Source organism: Lagopus leucura, unplaced genomic scaffold (assembly GCF_019238085.1).
Source record: "Lagopus leucura isolate 7727_CA_CO unplaced genomic scaffold, USGS_WTPT01 Super-Scaffold_100002, whole genome shotgun sequence".
In the NCBI taxonomy this organism is placed as follows: Eukaryota; Metazoa; Chordata; class Aves; order Galliformes; family Phasianidae; genus Lagopus; species Lagopus leucura.
The window spans coordinates 32544301-32557948 of NW_024962263.1; the positions used below are offsets into that span (position 1 = coordinate 32544301).

The window sequence follows — 13648 nt, forward strand, 5'->3', positions numbered from 1 at the left end:
TTGTGTTTCCAAGCCAGTAACTGGATGCTGTGTTTCATATTTCTTCTATATCATTGGAAATACGTACAGTATCAGTGTGTAGAATAATATATAATTTTGAATTCTTTTCTAATGTGTTTCTTTGTCTTCCTGCTCTGTTAGTGCAGAGTTAGAAGCATGGTGTTTTTCCTCATTGCCCAGCTATATAATGCTTTCCTGCAGACTGCATTTTTGTTTCTTTTTTTTCCTTCTTTTCTTTTTTTTTTTTTTTTTTAACCTAGGCTGTGTTATGTTTTCATCGTGATGGTGTGGGTTTTCTGAGCTGCTTCTTTCCTTTTTTCTGGAGTCACTGAATCGGGAATACCTTTCACATCCGCCCCCATGAGCTTAGCCCAGGCAGGTGAACAAAGATCTCTGGTTGTATGCGGCTTTCTCAACAACTCAGGGCACTGTTAATATTGCCCTGTCAAATCAATTTATCTCAGAAAGAGAAGCAGGCCCTGTCGGGGGAGTACATGTCTGATACGGCAGGGCGCTTCGGGGGAGCGGGCCTGGCCTCAGAGGCCAAGCTTCATTGCCTGCCCCATCACCTGAAAACTTCTAATTTTCTACGCTCTGCAGTAACGTGTTACACTGAGCAGGGTCCTGCCTGAAACAACCATTTCTCCAGGGCTGGGGAATTGGCTGCAGAACAGCTTGTTACGTTTCGGTGACCGGTGTTCAAGGTAGATGTCAGCAGGAATGGGAAAGTCTAGTTTAAAGTTCACGTTGGGATATATAAGGCCTGGTGTTTGCCAACTTTCCTTTAGAATACAATCCTCTGGGGCCTGGGCTGTCTGTGGGTCTGACTGCACACAGGGGTTATTCCTTCTGCCTGCTGGGTTCCTCTCCGCGTGCATGTCTTCAGCAGAAAGCTTGGATTTTTCTGTGAAAAAGAGAATACTTGGCAGCGTGATTAAGCTGGAAGTAATAACACATTTCTTTTTTCACTGGACAGTTACTGATAAAATGTTTCCCTTGAGGCTTTTTCGGCACAGAATCTCTCACATTATGGAAATGGAGCGATGTAGGGAGCGGGAGCAGTGAAACATACGAACGGGACGTGGCTCTCGGCTCGTCACTTGTCCTTCTGCCATGAGGGCTCACTTTGAGTTTGGGGGCTCCTCCTAACTCCACCATTTGGAGTTAAGAGTGTCTTACAGATGAGCAATATTAAACTGGATGGTTTGGGCTTTTTTTGGCTTAATTTACACAAAATGGGACGTTCAAACAAAATGAAGAACCAAACCCGAAGAATGAAACCGAACCTGTCATTAGATACCCATCTTAAAAAGGCGTAAAGACTTCTATGGTCAAAAAATGCTCCTCTGTCCATTCGCTTTGGTGATACTCTGAAACAAAATTGCTCTGGCTTTAGTCCAAAACTCATCTGTGAATGCACCAAAAATGTGATAAATGCTAATCAAATGTAAAATAACGAATCAGCTGTGACATTTTATTATGGAAATTAAACGTCATGCAAACCCTTGCCTAAGGAAAATAAATTGTCAGGAAAAATACTAATTTTCATGTGATAATTAAGTTTTCTTTGCTTTTCATTTCCATGTCTAACAGCGTTTCACTTTCACTTTTTGTAACAGACGTTTGTCATGAAAGCCATTTCAAGCAGGATTTAATTTATAGAATTGAAAAGGATTACCACTCCTGCTTAATCATATGAAAATAGAGCTGGCTCTAGGGAGTGTTACTGCTATTTTGAGGGTCAGGAGGATTCAAAAAGTTGTAAAGTAAACTTGCCAGACATTGTGCACTTCACCACAACCCTTACAAGTAGACATGCTGCTGCTCAGTGCTGCAATGGCCAATTTCCTTCTTCGGTTCTGAAGAAATCTCGAGTCTCAGTAAATTGTGCTTCTTTTGAAGTTCTTCTGTAACTTGTCATCTAAGGGAGAGTCTTTGTGTGTTGCTGGAGCTTTTCCAAGGGCATAAGGATGAGTTTTCAGTAATTTATTATTAATAATGTAATCATTTAATTAGAATACTAAAATTTATTAATAATGAGTCACACTTTGGTGGATAGGTTTGGTGGATCTGCCCTCTTTGCCATTAATTTGTTGACTTTATGTGGTCAAGTATTGAATTACAAGGGATCTCCACAGTTACATCTAGTGTTATGTGGCCAGGAGCACATCACGCACTTGTGTAAACTCGCTGAGCTCTCTTACGAGCAGCAAAAGTCTCTTGTGCTCCCTCCTGTAAGTCTTTCACAATCCTTCCTAATTTTCAACCCACCTTACTGCCTGTCGGACAGGATCATTGTCATTGGCGCTGCTGTTTGGATACGTTTGTGCTCCCACATCAGTTCTCACCTCTGTTGCGTTTTAAGGAGCACTGGCATACCTGCTTAGCTGTAGCTTTGCCAGCCTGAGCAGGTGAAGTCCTTTTCATCTAGATTTGTAAGATAGAATCTCCGTTCTCTGCAGTTTTTCTGTGCCCGTTCAGTTTAAGTTTACCTTTCTTGAAGAGGAGTGCCTCCTGTGTTGCGTGGTATTTCAGGAATGGTGCGTGTGGGGTCTTACAGAGTAGTACTGTACTTCTGTTCAGCAGCACTGACCCTCTCTGTTCTGGTCATTCTCATTTTTGCATCCTGATGCCGTATTTGCTTGTTCTGTGGTTGTATCTCAATCACTCTGTGATTGGCTATGCATGGATCTTTCTCCTTGTTTCCAGTTGTTACAGGTCCGCATTGCATACAGTTTTGAAGTCTCCAGGAGCGTGACTTTTCCCTTATGTTTCACTGACATATTTTTTCTCTGTTAATCAGGAGACTCATGCAATCTTATAGGTTAGTCCCATCTTCCTATCTCGGTGTTCTCAACCTTGAGCTGTCAGCCAACACATTTCATCAGTGCCATTTTACCTTTTGTGCAAGTGCTGCTCGTTCAAATATGAGGTCATGCTGGCATCAGTTTGCCCTTGACAATCCTGTTTCGTAACCTCCTGTCTTCGTTCCTTGACACTGCAGAAATGCAAATGTTTTTAGGTCCTTGCAGTAGCTAAGGAGAGCCTTACCCTTTGAAAGAGTAGATACAGTAGATTTGCAAAAGGCGTTACTTTGTAATGCTTTGAATGGATCACAAATGGAGTAGTTGGGAAGGAAGAGAGGAGCAGAGAATGTGATCTGCGAGGACTGCAGCAGGACAAGTTACTTGAGCTTCTGGAACATCTCTCTTTATCTTTCACAGGGTTGCACTGTATTTCATGCGGTCTTGTTCTACTTTTTATTTTTTTAATTTCCATCCCCAACATGGCCACTCTCGCCTACATAACGATGATATTGTTTTTTTTAATTACAGTAGGAAGAAGAAAATAAATAAGGCAGTAGTCCCTGGGTTTGCCAGGAGCTCTTGTGAACTGAAACCATTGCTGTTGTTCTAGACTTTAAAGGCCCGAGCCTTCAGTTCACCTCTTTCTTAAGCTTTTGCTGTCACGCTCCTGCACATCTCATGCAGTTTGCTCACACCTGGCTGCACAAGCACCAGGAAGTTGGCAGGTCAGAAAACAAGATTTCTCTTTATACTATTTCATTTTGTATCAACGTTGACCATCACATTAGTGGCAATGTAGAAGAAAAGTAGTAGCAAAGGGATCTTTGCTACCTCCTGTTTTTTTTCTTTTCTTTCCTGTCCTTTTTGTGGCCATTTTTCTATTCCATGCTTGTTAATGGTATCTGTGGTCTCTGTTTTCTGAATGTCTTCCTCTCAGAGGCAGGCAGGGTGTAGCCTTGCTGTGGCATTGTAGCTGGGTTGAGTGTTTTTGCCTTTCTACTTCATTCACAGAGGTAAATGGAAGAAAGCCACTACCACAGAACCAGTGGCGCAGGTCATCCTCTCATTAAACACAGAGTAATTTATGCTGACAGTGTTACTCTGATACACTGCCAAGAACCAGTACCTTTAAAGACAAAGCTGCCATGTCCTCATAGGTACTTTGTATTTAGGTCTGTCAGCAAAATCTGGAATTGTGCAGTGAATGGTTGCTAGTTGTGCTATTTGTATGTATTTTTAAGTGCTTAAATATAACTGCTTTATTAAAACAGGTGATCTGTCACAGCTTGTCCACTATACCTTCCCAAAGTCAGTGCTTTGACATTCTCCAGACCGGCATCTGTAAATACCTGGTAAGTCATATTTTGTTTTCCATCTTGGCTTGCTTGTGATAAATCTTGTAATTGTCTCTGTAACCCTCAAATTCAGCTGGGCTGGTGGGGGGCACCCCTGCCCACAGCAGGGGCTTGGGGATGGGTGGACTTTGAGGTCTCTTCCAGCCCAGGTCATCCTGTGATTCTGTAATGCTCTCATCCCTGTCGAGCACATTGCGTTTCAGAGACCAGTCCTGAGGAGTACTCGGTGCTTTTTCTTTCTGGAGAGTTAAGTCTGAGTTTCCTTCTACCTCAGTGGTGGCTTACTGGTGTTTCAAGACATAGAAGGAATGCTCTGTCCCATGATATGTGTTCAAAAGGAAAGACCTGTTTTGTCTGACAGCTGCTTTTTGTGTCTGTATGGTCCTTCAGAGGAAGACTTAAAGCTTTGTTTTCTTTTAAATAGATTGGGGATGAATGTTGTCTTTATTTAGAGGGAGTGGGATTAAGACTCTTGTCTCCTTTACTGTTTATAGCTGCTGTTAGCTGCCTGCTTGTATTTTTATCTGAAAGGCAGTGGTTTAAGAGCCGGAGAAATTCCTTAGAACTTTTGCACTAATGGTGGTCTGTTTCAGTACTGATGCTCAGAGGATAACATACATCTAGTCTTGCAAATTTGCTTCTAGATTTTGTCCTCTTTTCCCAACTTGCAACATCGAATGCACAAAAAGCAGGTTCTGTTCTGAAAGCCCCGTGCGGCACAGGGACTTTGAGAAATGATGGATGCTTCCACACCCATGTTTTGTAGGCTAGAGGACTATCAATGTGAGGCCTTTTCACTTTGCACTTCTCTGAAAAATATACTGGAAGTGGTAATGCCTTCTTTAGCAGGCAGGGAATGCTTAGGCTGAAATACTTGTTAACCTTCTGTTGCTGTGCCAGTCAATTTCTAAGGAAGATAGGATTTGTTGTTGTTAAATGCAGTAGTATCTATTCTTGAACAGAAAGAAAGTAATGTTTGTTGTCATATGAAAGGACACATTTGGCGTTGGAATTGTTTGTGTAACAGCAAAAACTTGTGTATGGAGCAATGAAGTTGAGGGTTTTTGTTTTAATCCAGGTTGGATTGGTTGTAATACCTGATAGCACAGCTGGATCTGTTCTGTGTGCCATAAATAAGCTCTTGGATCAAGCTTGCATCTTGAGTGAAAATCTGCACAAGTTCTTAGCCTCCTGTTGTTACAGCCTCCTGTACTTCCTGCTAACTCTGGACAAAGAGGATGCAGAACACGTACAGAAAAGGTAATGCTGCCTTTCATACTATATGAATTCTCTGTAAGCACAGATATCTAGAGATGTAAGACAGAGGGCAAACCCCTCCGACTGCAGTTTATTTTGTCCTTTTGTTTATACACATCTGCAGTGTTAGCTGTAATAATTTAAAACAACAGCTACAGAAGGTTTCATCTTAAAGCTTTTACTTACTGCAGCTGTGGGATTTCGGAACCCCCCTGACCCCAGAAATGCAGATACTTGCACCTTAATGTGTAGCCTTACCCTCATTAGATAAGCTGAAAAGCAGCACACAAAGGATTTGGCTCTGTAAGCGTGTACCTAAGTTGGTGTTTCAGCTTTAACAACACTTTCTGGGAATCAAACAGCCACAGCCACCTGGGATCAGTTTATTTACCAGTAAAGCAGAAATGCAGTTGAAACTTTGATTTTTTTTTTTCTTAAACTGTTCCACATACAGGAAGGTTGATCAGAGTTTGCTTAGGAAGACTCCTCCTTCTCTTACTATGTACATGTTACATGTTACAAAGCACTGATTGTGTTTTTCTGTATTTGTTTTGAGCCTTAAAGATTCAAGAGGTTCAGATGTATTTGAATTACAGCTGAAAGAAGAACCCTTCTTCCCCACTGCTTCGAGCAAAAGTCACACCATGTGAGGGCTTCAGCAACATTTGAAGCTCCAGGGCAGGACCTTGAATTTTTTCCATCAGCTTAGAATGTTGTTGAGTGTAACATTTGCCACTACAAATTTTCTGCTTCAGCACTAATTGCAAATGCAGTCGTGCCAACTGGCATCAACACAGGGGTGCGTTTCCTGGTACAAATACAAGACATCGGCCACAGAAGCGTGTCTGAAATGAGCTGCCCTGATCACTTCAGTTTTCGTTCTCTTTTCTTCCCAGGGATATGCTGTGGGGATCGTGCATTTCTGCATTAGCACTCCTGCCACGGCTGCTGAGACTGATGCTGCAAAGTCTGCAAGTGAGCAGGATCTGCCGCGAGGAGCTGCCCGTTGTTGCTCAGCTGCTTCGCTTACTGATGCAACACGGTCAGCTCAGGAGCCATATGATGACCAATGAATTCCTGGTGCAGCAGATTATCAAGGACATCATGGTAGGAAACCTGTTCTTGTCTGCCAGAGACCACAAGAATATACTTTGTGTTTATGTTGAACAGTGACTGCAAACCCTACGCTCGGTGAAATGTGAGTTGTGTTTTGCATAAATGAGACTGTCACAGAGCCAAATGCTGTCCAGGACCCCTGGGCTGAATTTCAAAGCTAAGTTTTGAAACAAAGTGCCCAGGAAGGGGATGAGGTGCAGCATGCCACAGCTGGGTGGGGAGCTGTCCCAGTATATGTGCTGGTGGGAAATATCTTCTCTCTCTCAAGTGTGCAGGTCTCTGGAGAGACAAACGGTAGAAGTCTTAAAATGTGCAGCTATTGCAGAATCCAGCATTATAGTCACACATGCACTTGTCAGAGCTTTTGAGATTATTACATCTGCTTCTCGGGAAACAGATCAGAAGCTGTCGTCTTGCACACATCTATGACTAGTTCTGGGTGCAGGGAGTTTGTATGGTCCCCAGACTTGAATAAGTACAATGCCGTAATCATTTTATAATGTCATTCCAAACTTAACCTCGGGGGGGTGGAGAACAAGATGTAAGTCTATCAAGCAAGTTCTCCAGTGGAAAATATGTCGCTGGCTTCCTACAGTGCTGGAAAGGCTTCAGCCTGCTTTGGGGATGTGTGGCTGTGGCTGGGTTGTGGTTTTGTTTCTGTTTTTAACCACTGAGAAATGCTGAGGAGGATGAGTTAGTGCCCGTGGGCTGTGGACAGTGGCACTCCTTGGGTGAGTATTACAGTGGAACTGCACACACTTGCGTTGTAATTGACTGTCGGTGGCAGAATTGTGAAGTGAGCAACCCGCTGTAATTAAGAGTAAGAAGTTGCATCTGATAGAATTCACACACTCCATAATGTAACACAATCTTAACATACCAAATAATGACACTTTATTATTTCAGCACTAACAGACGTACCGTGTTTAAACATACAGACTAAGAGAGAATTGTCACTGCATGCCAGTGAATGAGGCCATTGGGTGTCTTTAGCAGAGCACCTGCTTCACTAAGAACAAAGCAAAGCTTCACAAATGCTGTTGCTGAATTCCCCCCTCCCCCCCTTATTTTTTAGACCCTGAAGAGCGGCGAAGTCCAAGAGCAGTGGCTGACGGACCTCCATTACTGCTTCAACATCTACCTGGCCTCTCACCCCCAGGGACCCAGCCCTATGAACGCAGTGTATTAAAGAGGTGGAACTGCATTTATTGTAAAGCATTTACTTCTATTTAGTTTTGAACGGGAGATGTTGGAACAAAGCTTGTCCATTTTTTTGTAAGTGAAACAGAATAAAAATTTTACAAAGAGCTGCATCCCTCCTGTAGCTTTCTTTTCAAGCACGAAACTGCAGCTTCACTGGAAGTTGGGCTTCCTAGAAGGACCACGGGGAAGGGTCAGATAAGGGACCTCTGTGAGGCTTAAGTGCTCGCAGGGAAGCAGAGACTCGTGTGGACTCCATCCAACTAAAGAACTGGAATTATGTAACAGCAACTAGAATAAAATTATCTGTCCACCACTTTAAAAATAAATCGTGATTTTAGTTTCAGAAATTTGTGTTTTTAAAGACATGGTGCAAAGTAAATACCGTACAGCAGCAGCTCCAACTGCTCTAAAGACAAGCTTCCTACTAGCACAGGCCCTGCCCTATATTGCTTCCTGGAGAAATTCATTCTGTGTGTGTATAAAAATACAATTCTTAATGAATAAATAACAGGATTATTTCAAAGGGTAGAAAACACCGCTAACTTTCCATGTGCTGTGGAAAGAAATTTACTTACGGAGTGATTTCTTTGTCAACATTTTTCCCTTCCCTTCCAAATCCCCAAAACAGGTTGAGAAATTACCTGTTCTTTAGTACAGAAATGGAACATAAAGGTTATGCCTCCTTTCTTGTTTAGATTTTGAGATACATTTAGTAAATTCTGAGGTGAAACCAAACAGCAGTTACTGTTACAGCCCCAGTACTCTCCTTTGCAATTGCATTTAATGAGCACATACTCAAAATTCCTGATTCCACAATGTAAATGTTTGTGAACCACTGCAGCACAGCGCTGGGCTTAGCACTTAATTGTCTGCTTCCAAATGCAGTTCAGATTTCATGTATCAGTAAATAAATTAGAATTTAAAGACAAATTTGTACACAAAACAAACAAGTCCGACTCCCTAGCAGCCTGCTTGGCATGTAATAAAAAACTGGAAATGTGTTCAAGTTTAAAATGTTGTAGATGGCTTGCAGGTGATGAAAAGTTACATTTGTACCAGAATGCTCCTTAAATCCCAAATGTCCGCTTAGTTTTCGAGTCTTGGAGTTTTGGATTTTGCAGCAGTGCTTGGCCTCATGTTATATGAAAACTGCTTTGACTTTCCCACATTCTCCAGCAGATGAACATACTGCAGGTTGTTCACTGTAAAAGAACACAGCAGTTTTGAGGAATTATTCCAAATGAGAAAAGTTTAATCCACACTGATTCTGCATTTCATAAACAAAGAACCTACCAGCAATACAGCACCTTGTTCCTGACATCTCATCCTTACCTGTAAGTAGTTCTGTTTCCGTGGCACTCAGCACAACTTTAACATGGCTGTGTGTTCAGCACAACCCATAATAATGGAGCTGAAGTTTCACTCTCATAAACGAAGGAGCGCTTTCAGGCTGATGGCTCAGTCACTTACTAAAGCTGTTGGCTGAGGTGGCTGAAGAGCAGCAAGGGCTTGTGTTTCCTTCTTTTCTCCCTGTCATCCTTTCGTGGCTCCCCTGCCCCTTAACTCCCTGTATTTCCTTTTGCTACCTCCTATGTACGTGTCCCCACTCTGCAGCACTGAGGTTGCTTTTGCTGAGAAGTTCAGTGAGTTTGGTGTCAGTCTCCTGTTGGACATTTGTCACAGCCTGCTTTTTCCAGCAGCTAGACAAAAGTGAAAACTAGGGCTGATAGTCAGTTTTCACCTTCCCAGCTGCACCTTCCACTGAGGAGAAGAATCAAACTGAGCAGTCCATGCTGACCTGCTCCAGGCACCTACGTCAGCAGCGGAGTATCTGGCATTAGCCACTGACAGCTCTGAACTTTTCCAATGAACGTAACGTTGTCATGCATGAAGGCAGGCAGATGAAAAACGTGTTATTGTCTTTAAGGAAGGGCTAAAGTTCCCCCAGCTCCTATTAGGTGAATCAAAGTAGGTAGTGTTCTGAAGGAACTGGGCAAAGTTCCTATCACTGTCCTATTCGTCACCACGTTATGAAAGTAAAGGATGGGCAAACCTCACAAGACAGCCTTTCATTTCAGAAGACAGGGAGACCCGTTGTGCTAGAAAGTTCAATGAAGAGCTGCTTTATTTGCTAAAACTCTTTTAAAATTTAGATTGGTGTCTGTATGAAGAGGTGGCAATCAAACACGTCTGGTCATGCCTCTTAATTAAAACAGTTGTTTCAAATACTGGAAGAAAGAAGTCTCTGTCTTTCACCAAGGCAGAAATTCACCTACAATTCTAACAAATTCAAGGCTAGGGCTGCTGCTGAATTTCCTTTTGACTTCAGAATTTAGTAAACCAGTGGGAAAACTGATTTTACTTTCCAATGCACCTTATCTGAACTATTGTCTCTTTGAAGGATTTCTTTTTTTCCTCTCAGCCTGTGAGCTCTGAACTACGTGGGATGCAGCCAAGACTAAAGAAAGAGGCTGTTCACGTGATGAAGGACTGACGTTACACAGCTCCCAGCCCTAAGTGCGTACACTTGAAATAGTCTCAAAAAAAGTTATTTACTGAAGGAGTACTAGGAGAATTGTGTATTCTAACCTCATTTTTAAGTTATCTGTCGAACTACTGCCCCATGCATTAAACTTCTGGACTTTACTGACCTTGATGACACTCCTACATCTCTGTTTCTGGCTGCTGTTCTGTACAATGCACTGTAGCACCATCTCTGGCTGCATGTCGTGACAGTCCCCATCACAGCAACTCTCAGCGCCTTGTCTGAAAACTGCTGCCCTGGTACCATTTCCACACACAAAATTTCACTTATTTACAAAGAGGACAGAGGATTTCCCAGGAAAAACCTGGCAATAATACACGGCCTCACTGCTAAGCAGTGGAGTAATGCAGGCTTGCTTCAGAGCCCTAAAACTTAGTGCACATAATGTTCTATGAACTGATTGGAGCTCTGCACACAGGACAGGAGCACCATTGCACTGTCTTAGAAGAAAGGGCAGAGATCAGATTACTTTGGATTTTCCCATTTTATCCGTGCACTAGGGCAGCCTGGTCTAGTAATTGGCAACGCTGGCACACAGCAGGGGGGTTGAAACAAGATGATCATTATGGTCCTTTTCAACCCAGGCCATCCTATGAGTCTGTGACTAAAGCACAAACAGGTCTAAATACTTGGTACGTGTAGAAATCCACTACTTCTACAGGTAAATATTCACACTAATGAATCACAGTACGAGCATCCGTAAGGGATTTTAACCACAGGTGAGTAGCTTATCTCTGTAGAAATCCATGATTTTAAGATCTTTCCAAGTAATAGTCCAATCAAAATAAGCTTTCATATAGATGATTCAGGGTTAGGATAAAAGCACATTGCTCAGTCGGTCCAAAAGTAGCAAAAGAACATACAACAGGTTGGTAATAGTTACATCTCTTGATCTTCAATCCCAGCTCTTGATGAGTTGGGTTTTTTTTCCTCTTTTTCTAAGAGAAACCCAATGACATGCACATATATATAAAACATTAAAGGCATTTGCTCTATTCCCAGTATTGTTAGAATGTGTCTTACCTGAAACCAGCTGCACATCAGAATATTTCAGCTTAGAGGGAGGTCTGGCTGGCTGGTACACTCTGCCTTCCTGAGAACGCCCTTTAATAAACAACACCAACAGCTCGGTGTTTATTCATGTAGAAATATGGCTATGGACAGCTATAAATTATTTAAAGAGGCTACAGCATTATTTTATCCTCAAATATTCTCCTTTATGATGAGGAAACTCGTAAGACATTTTGCATGACAGAAAACTGTTACAACTTTAACAGAGCTTTAAGCAAACTTTGATGATGTCTTGCAGTTGCTGTGTAAAAAAAGGAACATTAAGTGCTTGCCAAAAAAGATAGCTGTAATGAAATAAAGCTATCTAAACTAGAGAGCCATGATAAGCATGAGTTGCCACCTGTTAAGGTACACAGAGTGGTGATCACAGCGTAAGGAACTTGTGCTTTAAAAACAATGCCTTTCCTCTGTTGTTTCCTCAGGATGCACTGGAGGCTGAGTGCGTATTCAGACTTAGTGCAGTGTGCTGCAGTGCTACAGATTACCTTGATGTCCCAATGAAGATCAGCTGTCTTCAAGCACGGAAGTTAATGATATCAAACATGATCATATTCTTCAGATGGGAATATTTAAAATACACACATATAAATATACATATGTATGTATAATAAAAGTTGAAAGCAATGCTTATAAAGTTCAGCTGCGTTCCAGACAGCCACTGTGCATCGATGCAGCCGTCTGTCCCCAGTTTGACAGCTCTGTTCTCTTTCCACATTTATACATTTGAGCAACTCTGGCAAGGGAATGATTTGGTGGCTGAAGAACTGTGCTGGAATAACGATATGGTGATTCAAACAGCTTTAGAAGAAACTGTTTTAAATCGCCAAAGTATTTCTTTCCATCTAAAATGGTTATAGAATTATCCAGAACGCTTGAGATTTCAGACTAAATGTTATAAATTGTTTTAATCCATAACAACTGAGTAGAAAATGTACCCAAGAATTCAAAATATAAGGAACACTTTGTTATCAAATTAATCCAGTGCTTTTTAGAACCAAAGTATAGTGAAAACAAAATTACCATAGATCTGCTTGAGGATGGACTGCTTGCTGGTTTTTATGGCTGAGCTGGTTTTGTTTACAGATTTCAGGCTTTTACATGGAGGAACTGATTTCTGAGGGCTATGGTTCAGCTGTTTCTTCCAAGCAACTTGAATGAGGAAGGCAGCTGTCTCTTGTCTCCATTTGTCTTCATCTTCTTTGCGCTGCCGCTTAGTACTAAGAAGCTGAGACAACTCCTGTCTGAGATGGTAACTGGAGAGCACAAAAGAGAAGAGCACTTGTTTTAGGTGACCTGTTTTAACTTCAGTGCTTTCCATGCGTCAGTTCACATGGAGGATTACATGAGTAGCTGGGAAAACAGAACTCCCACTGATGTGCTAAGTCACTTGGATGAGATGTTTGCTCAGAAGTAAAAAAGCAGGAACTGGATTCAATTCTACGTGCATCCGTTATTTCACACAGCTAATAAAGATCTGGTATTACAGGTATCAAAATTACAGCTCTGTAACATCAGCCTATCACCTGCTTAACTGTACACAGAATATCTGGAGGATGCAATCTATAAATATTAATAAGAATACAATCACAACTGTGTTTTCATTTTTCCTTAGACTCAGAAAATAACAGCAATATTTCTGCTGCACTTTACCACTTTCTATTTGTGAACTGCTACAGGAGAGAAGCCAAACATAGCTTTTACAGGTTCAGCTGCACATTTCCTCTACAGAAATCTGCTGGTTTCCATGCATTCTCTAAAGGTGTTCCCCTCCCACCTTGTTTGCAGCAATCTCCCTTTTCCTTTTCTCCCCTTCCCTTAAGTATCTCCCCATTTCCTAACCCAACTTTGCCATTGCTGCTTAGGTGCAACATGAAAGCAGTGGCACGCTTGGTCACAGTTCTGCTGTGAGACACAGCTGCAGGTTACCTGTCTTTCCTCCTTGAGTGCCAGCAATGGCATCAGCAAATGGAGTTCCTTTTTTGGTCTTTGGTCTTCATACTCACAAGTGGCCTAACAACTAATGCTGAATCTCTCCAATACAAACCTGTCATAAATGAATATTGAGTAACGCCTGTAAAATATTCATTACAAGTGTTTGGTAATGGACAAAAACATATTGAGTGCCATCCCCCACTGGTAAAGGGAAGGAGAAAAGAAGTGAATCTCTTCTGCTGCTCCAACTGCAACAAGTTCTGAACTAAAATAACAGGCAACACAGCCAGACACAACTGTTTAAACATGTTATAAGCCAGTGAGGTACGGAATTCCAACAACACAGCAGCCGTGTATGGGAA

At 41.9% G+C, this 13648-nt stretch overlaps 2 protein-coding genes across 2 annotated transcripts in view; one reads left to right on the plus strand and one right to left on the minus strand.

The window, feature by feature from the left end:
- The window catches only part of TEX10 (testis expressed 10), a 49933-nt gene extending 42085 nt beyond the window's left edge, over window positions 1-7848 (plus strand). Inside the window, exons 12-15 of the mRNA XM_042869478.1 lie at window positions 4079-4159; window positions 5241-5422; window positions 6316-6526; window positions 7611-7848. Coding sequence (XP_042725412.1) covers window positions 4079-4159; window positions 5241-5422; window positions 6316-6526; window positions 7611-7724 — 588 coding nt within the window. The 3' untranslated portion in view covers window positions 7725-7848. The remainder of the gene's footprint in view (window positions 1-4078; window positions 4160-5240; window positions 5423-6315; window positions 6527-7610) is intronic.
- INVS (inversin) overlaps window positions 7407-13648 on the minus strand; it is an 89786-nt gene continuing 83544 nt past the window's right edge. Inside the window, exons 15-17 of the mRNA XM_042869477.1 lie at window positions 12375-12607; window positions 11307-11387; window positions 7407-8940 (exon numbers count right to left, since the gene is read on the minus strand). Of these exons, the coding sequence (XP_042725411.1) occupies window positions 8825-8940; window positions 11307-11387; window positions 12375-12607 (430 nt within the window). The 3' untranslated portion in view covers window positions 7407-8824. The remainder of the gene's footprint in view (window positions 8941-11306; window positions 11388-12374; window positions 12608-13648) is intronic.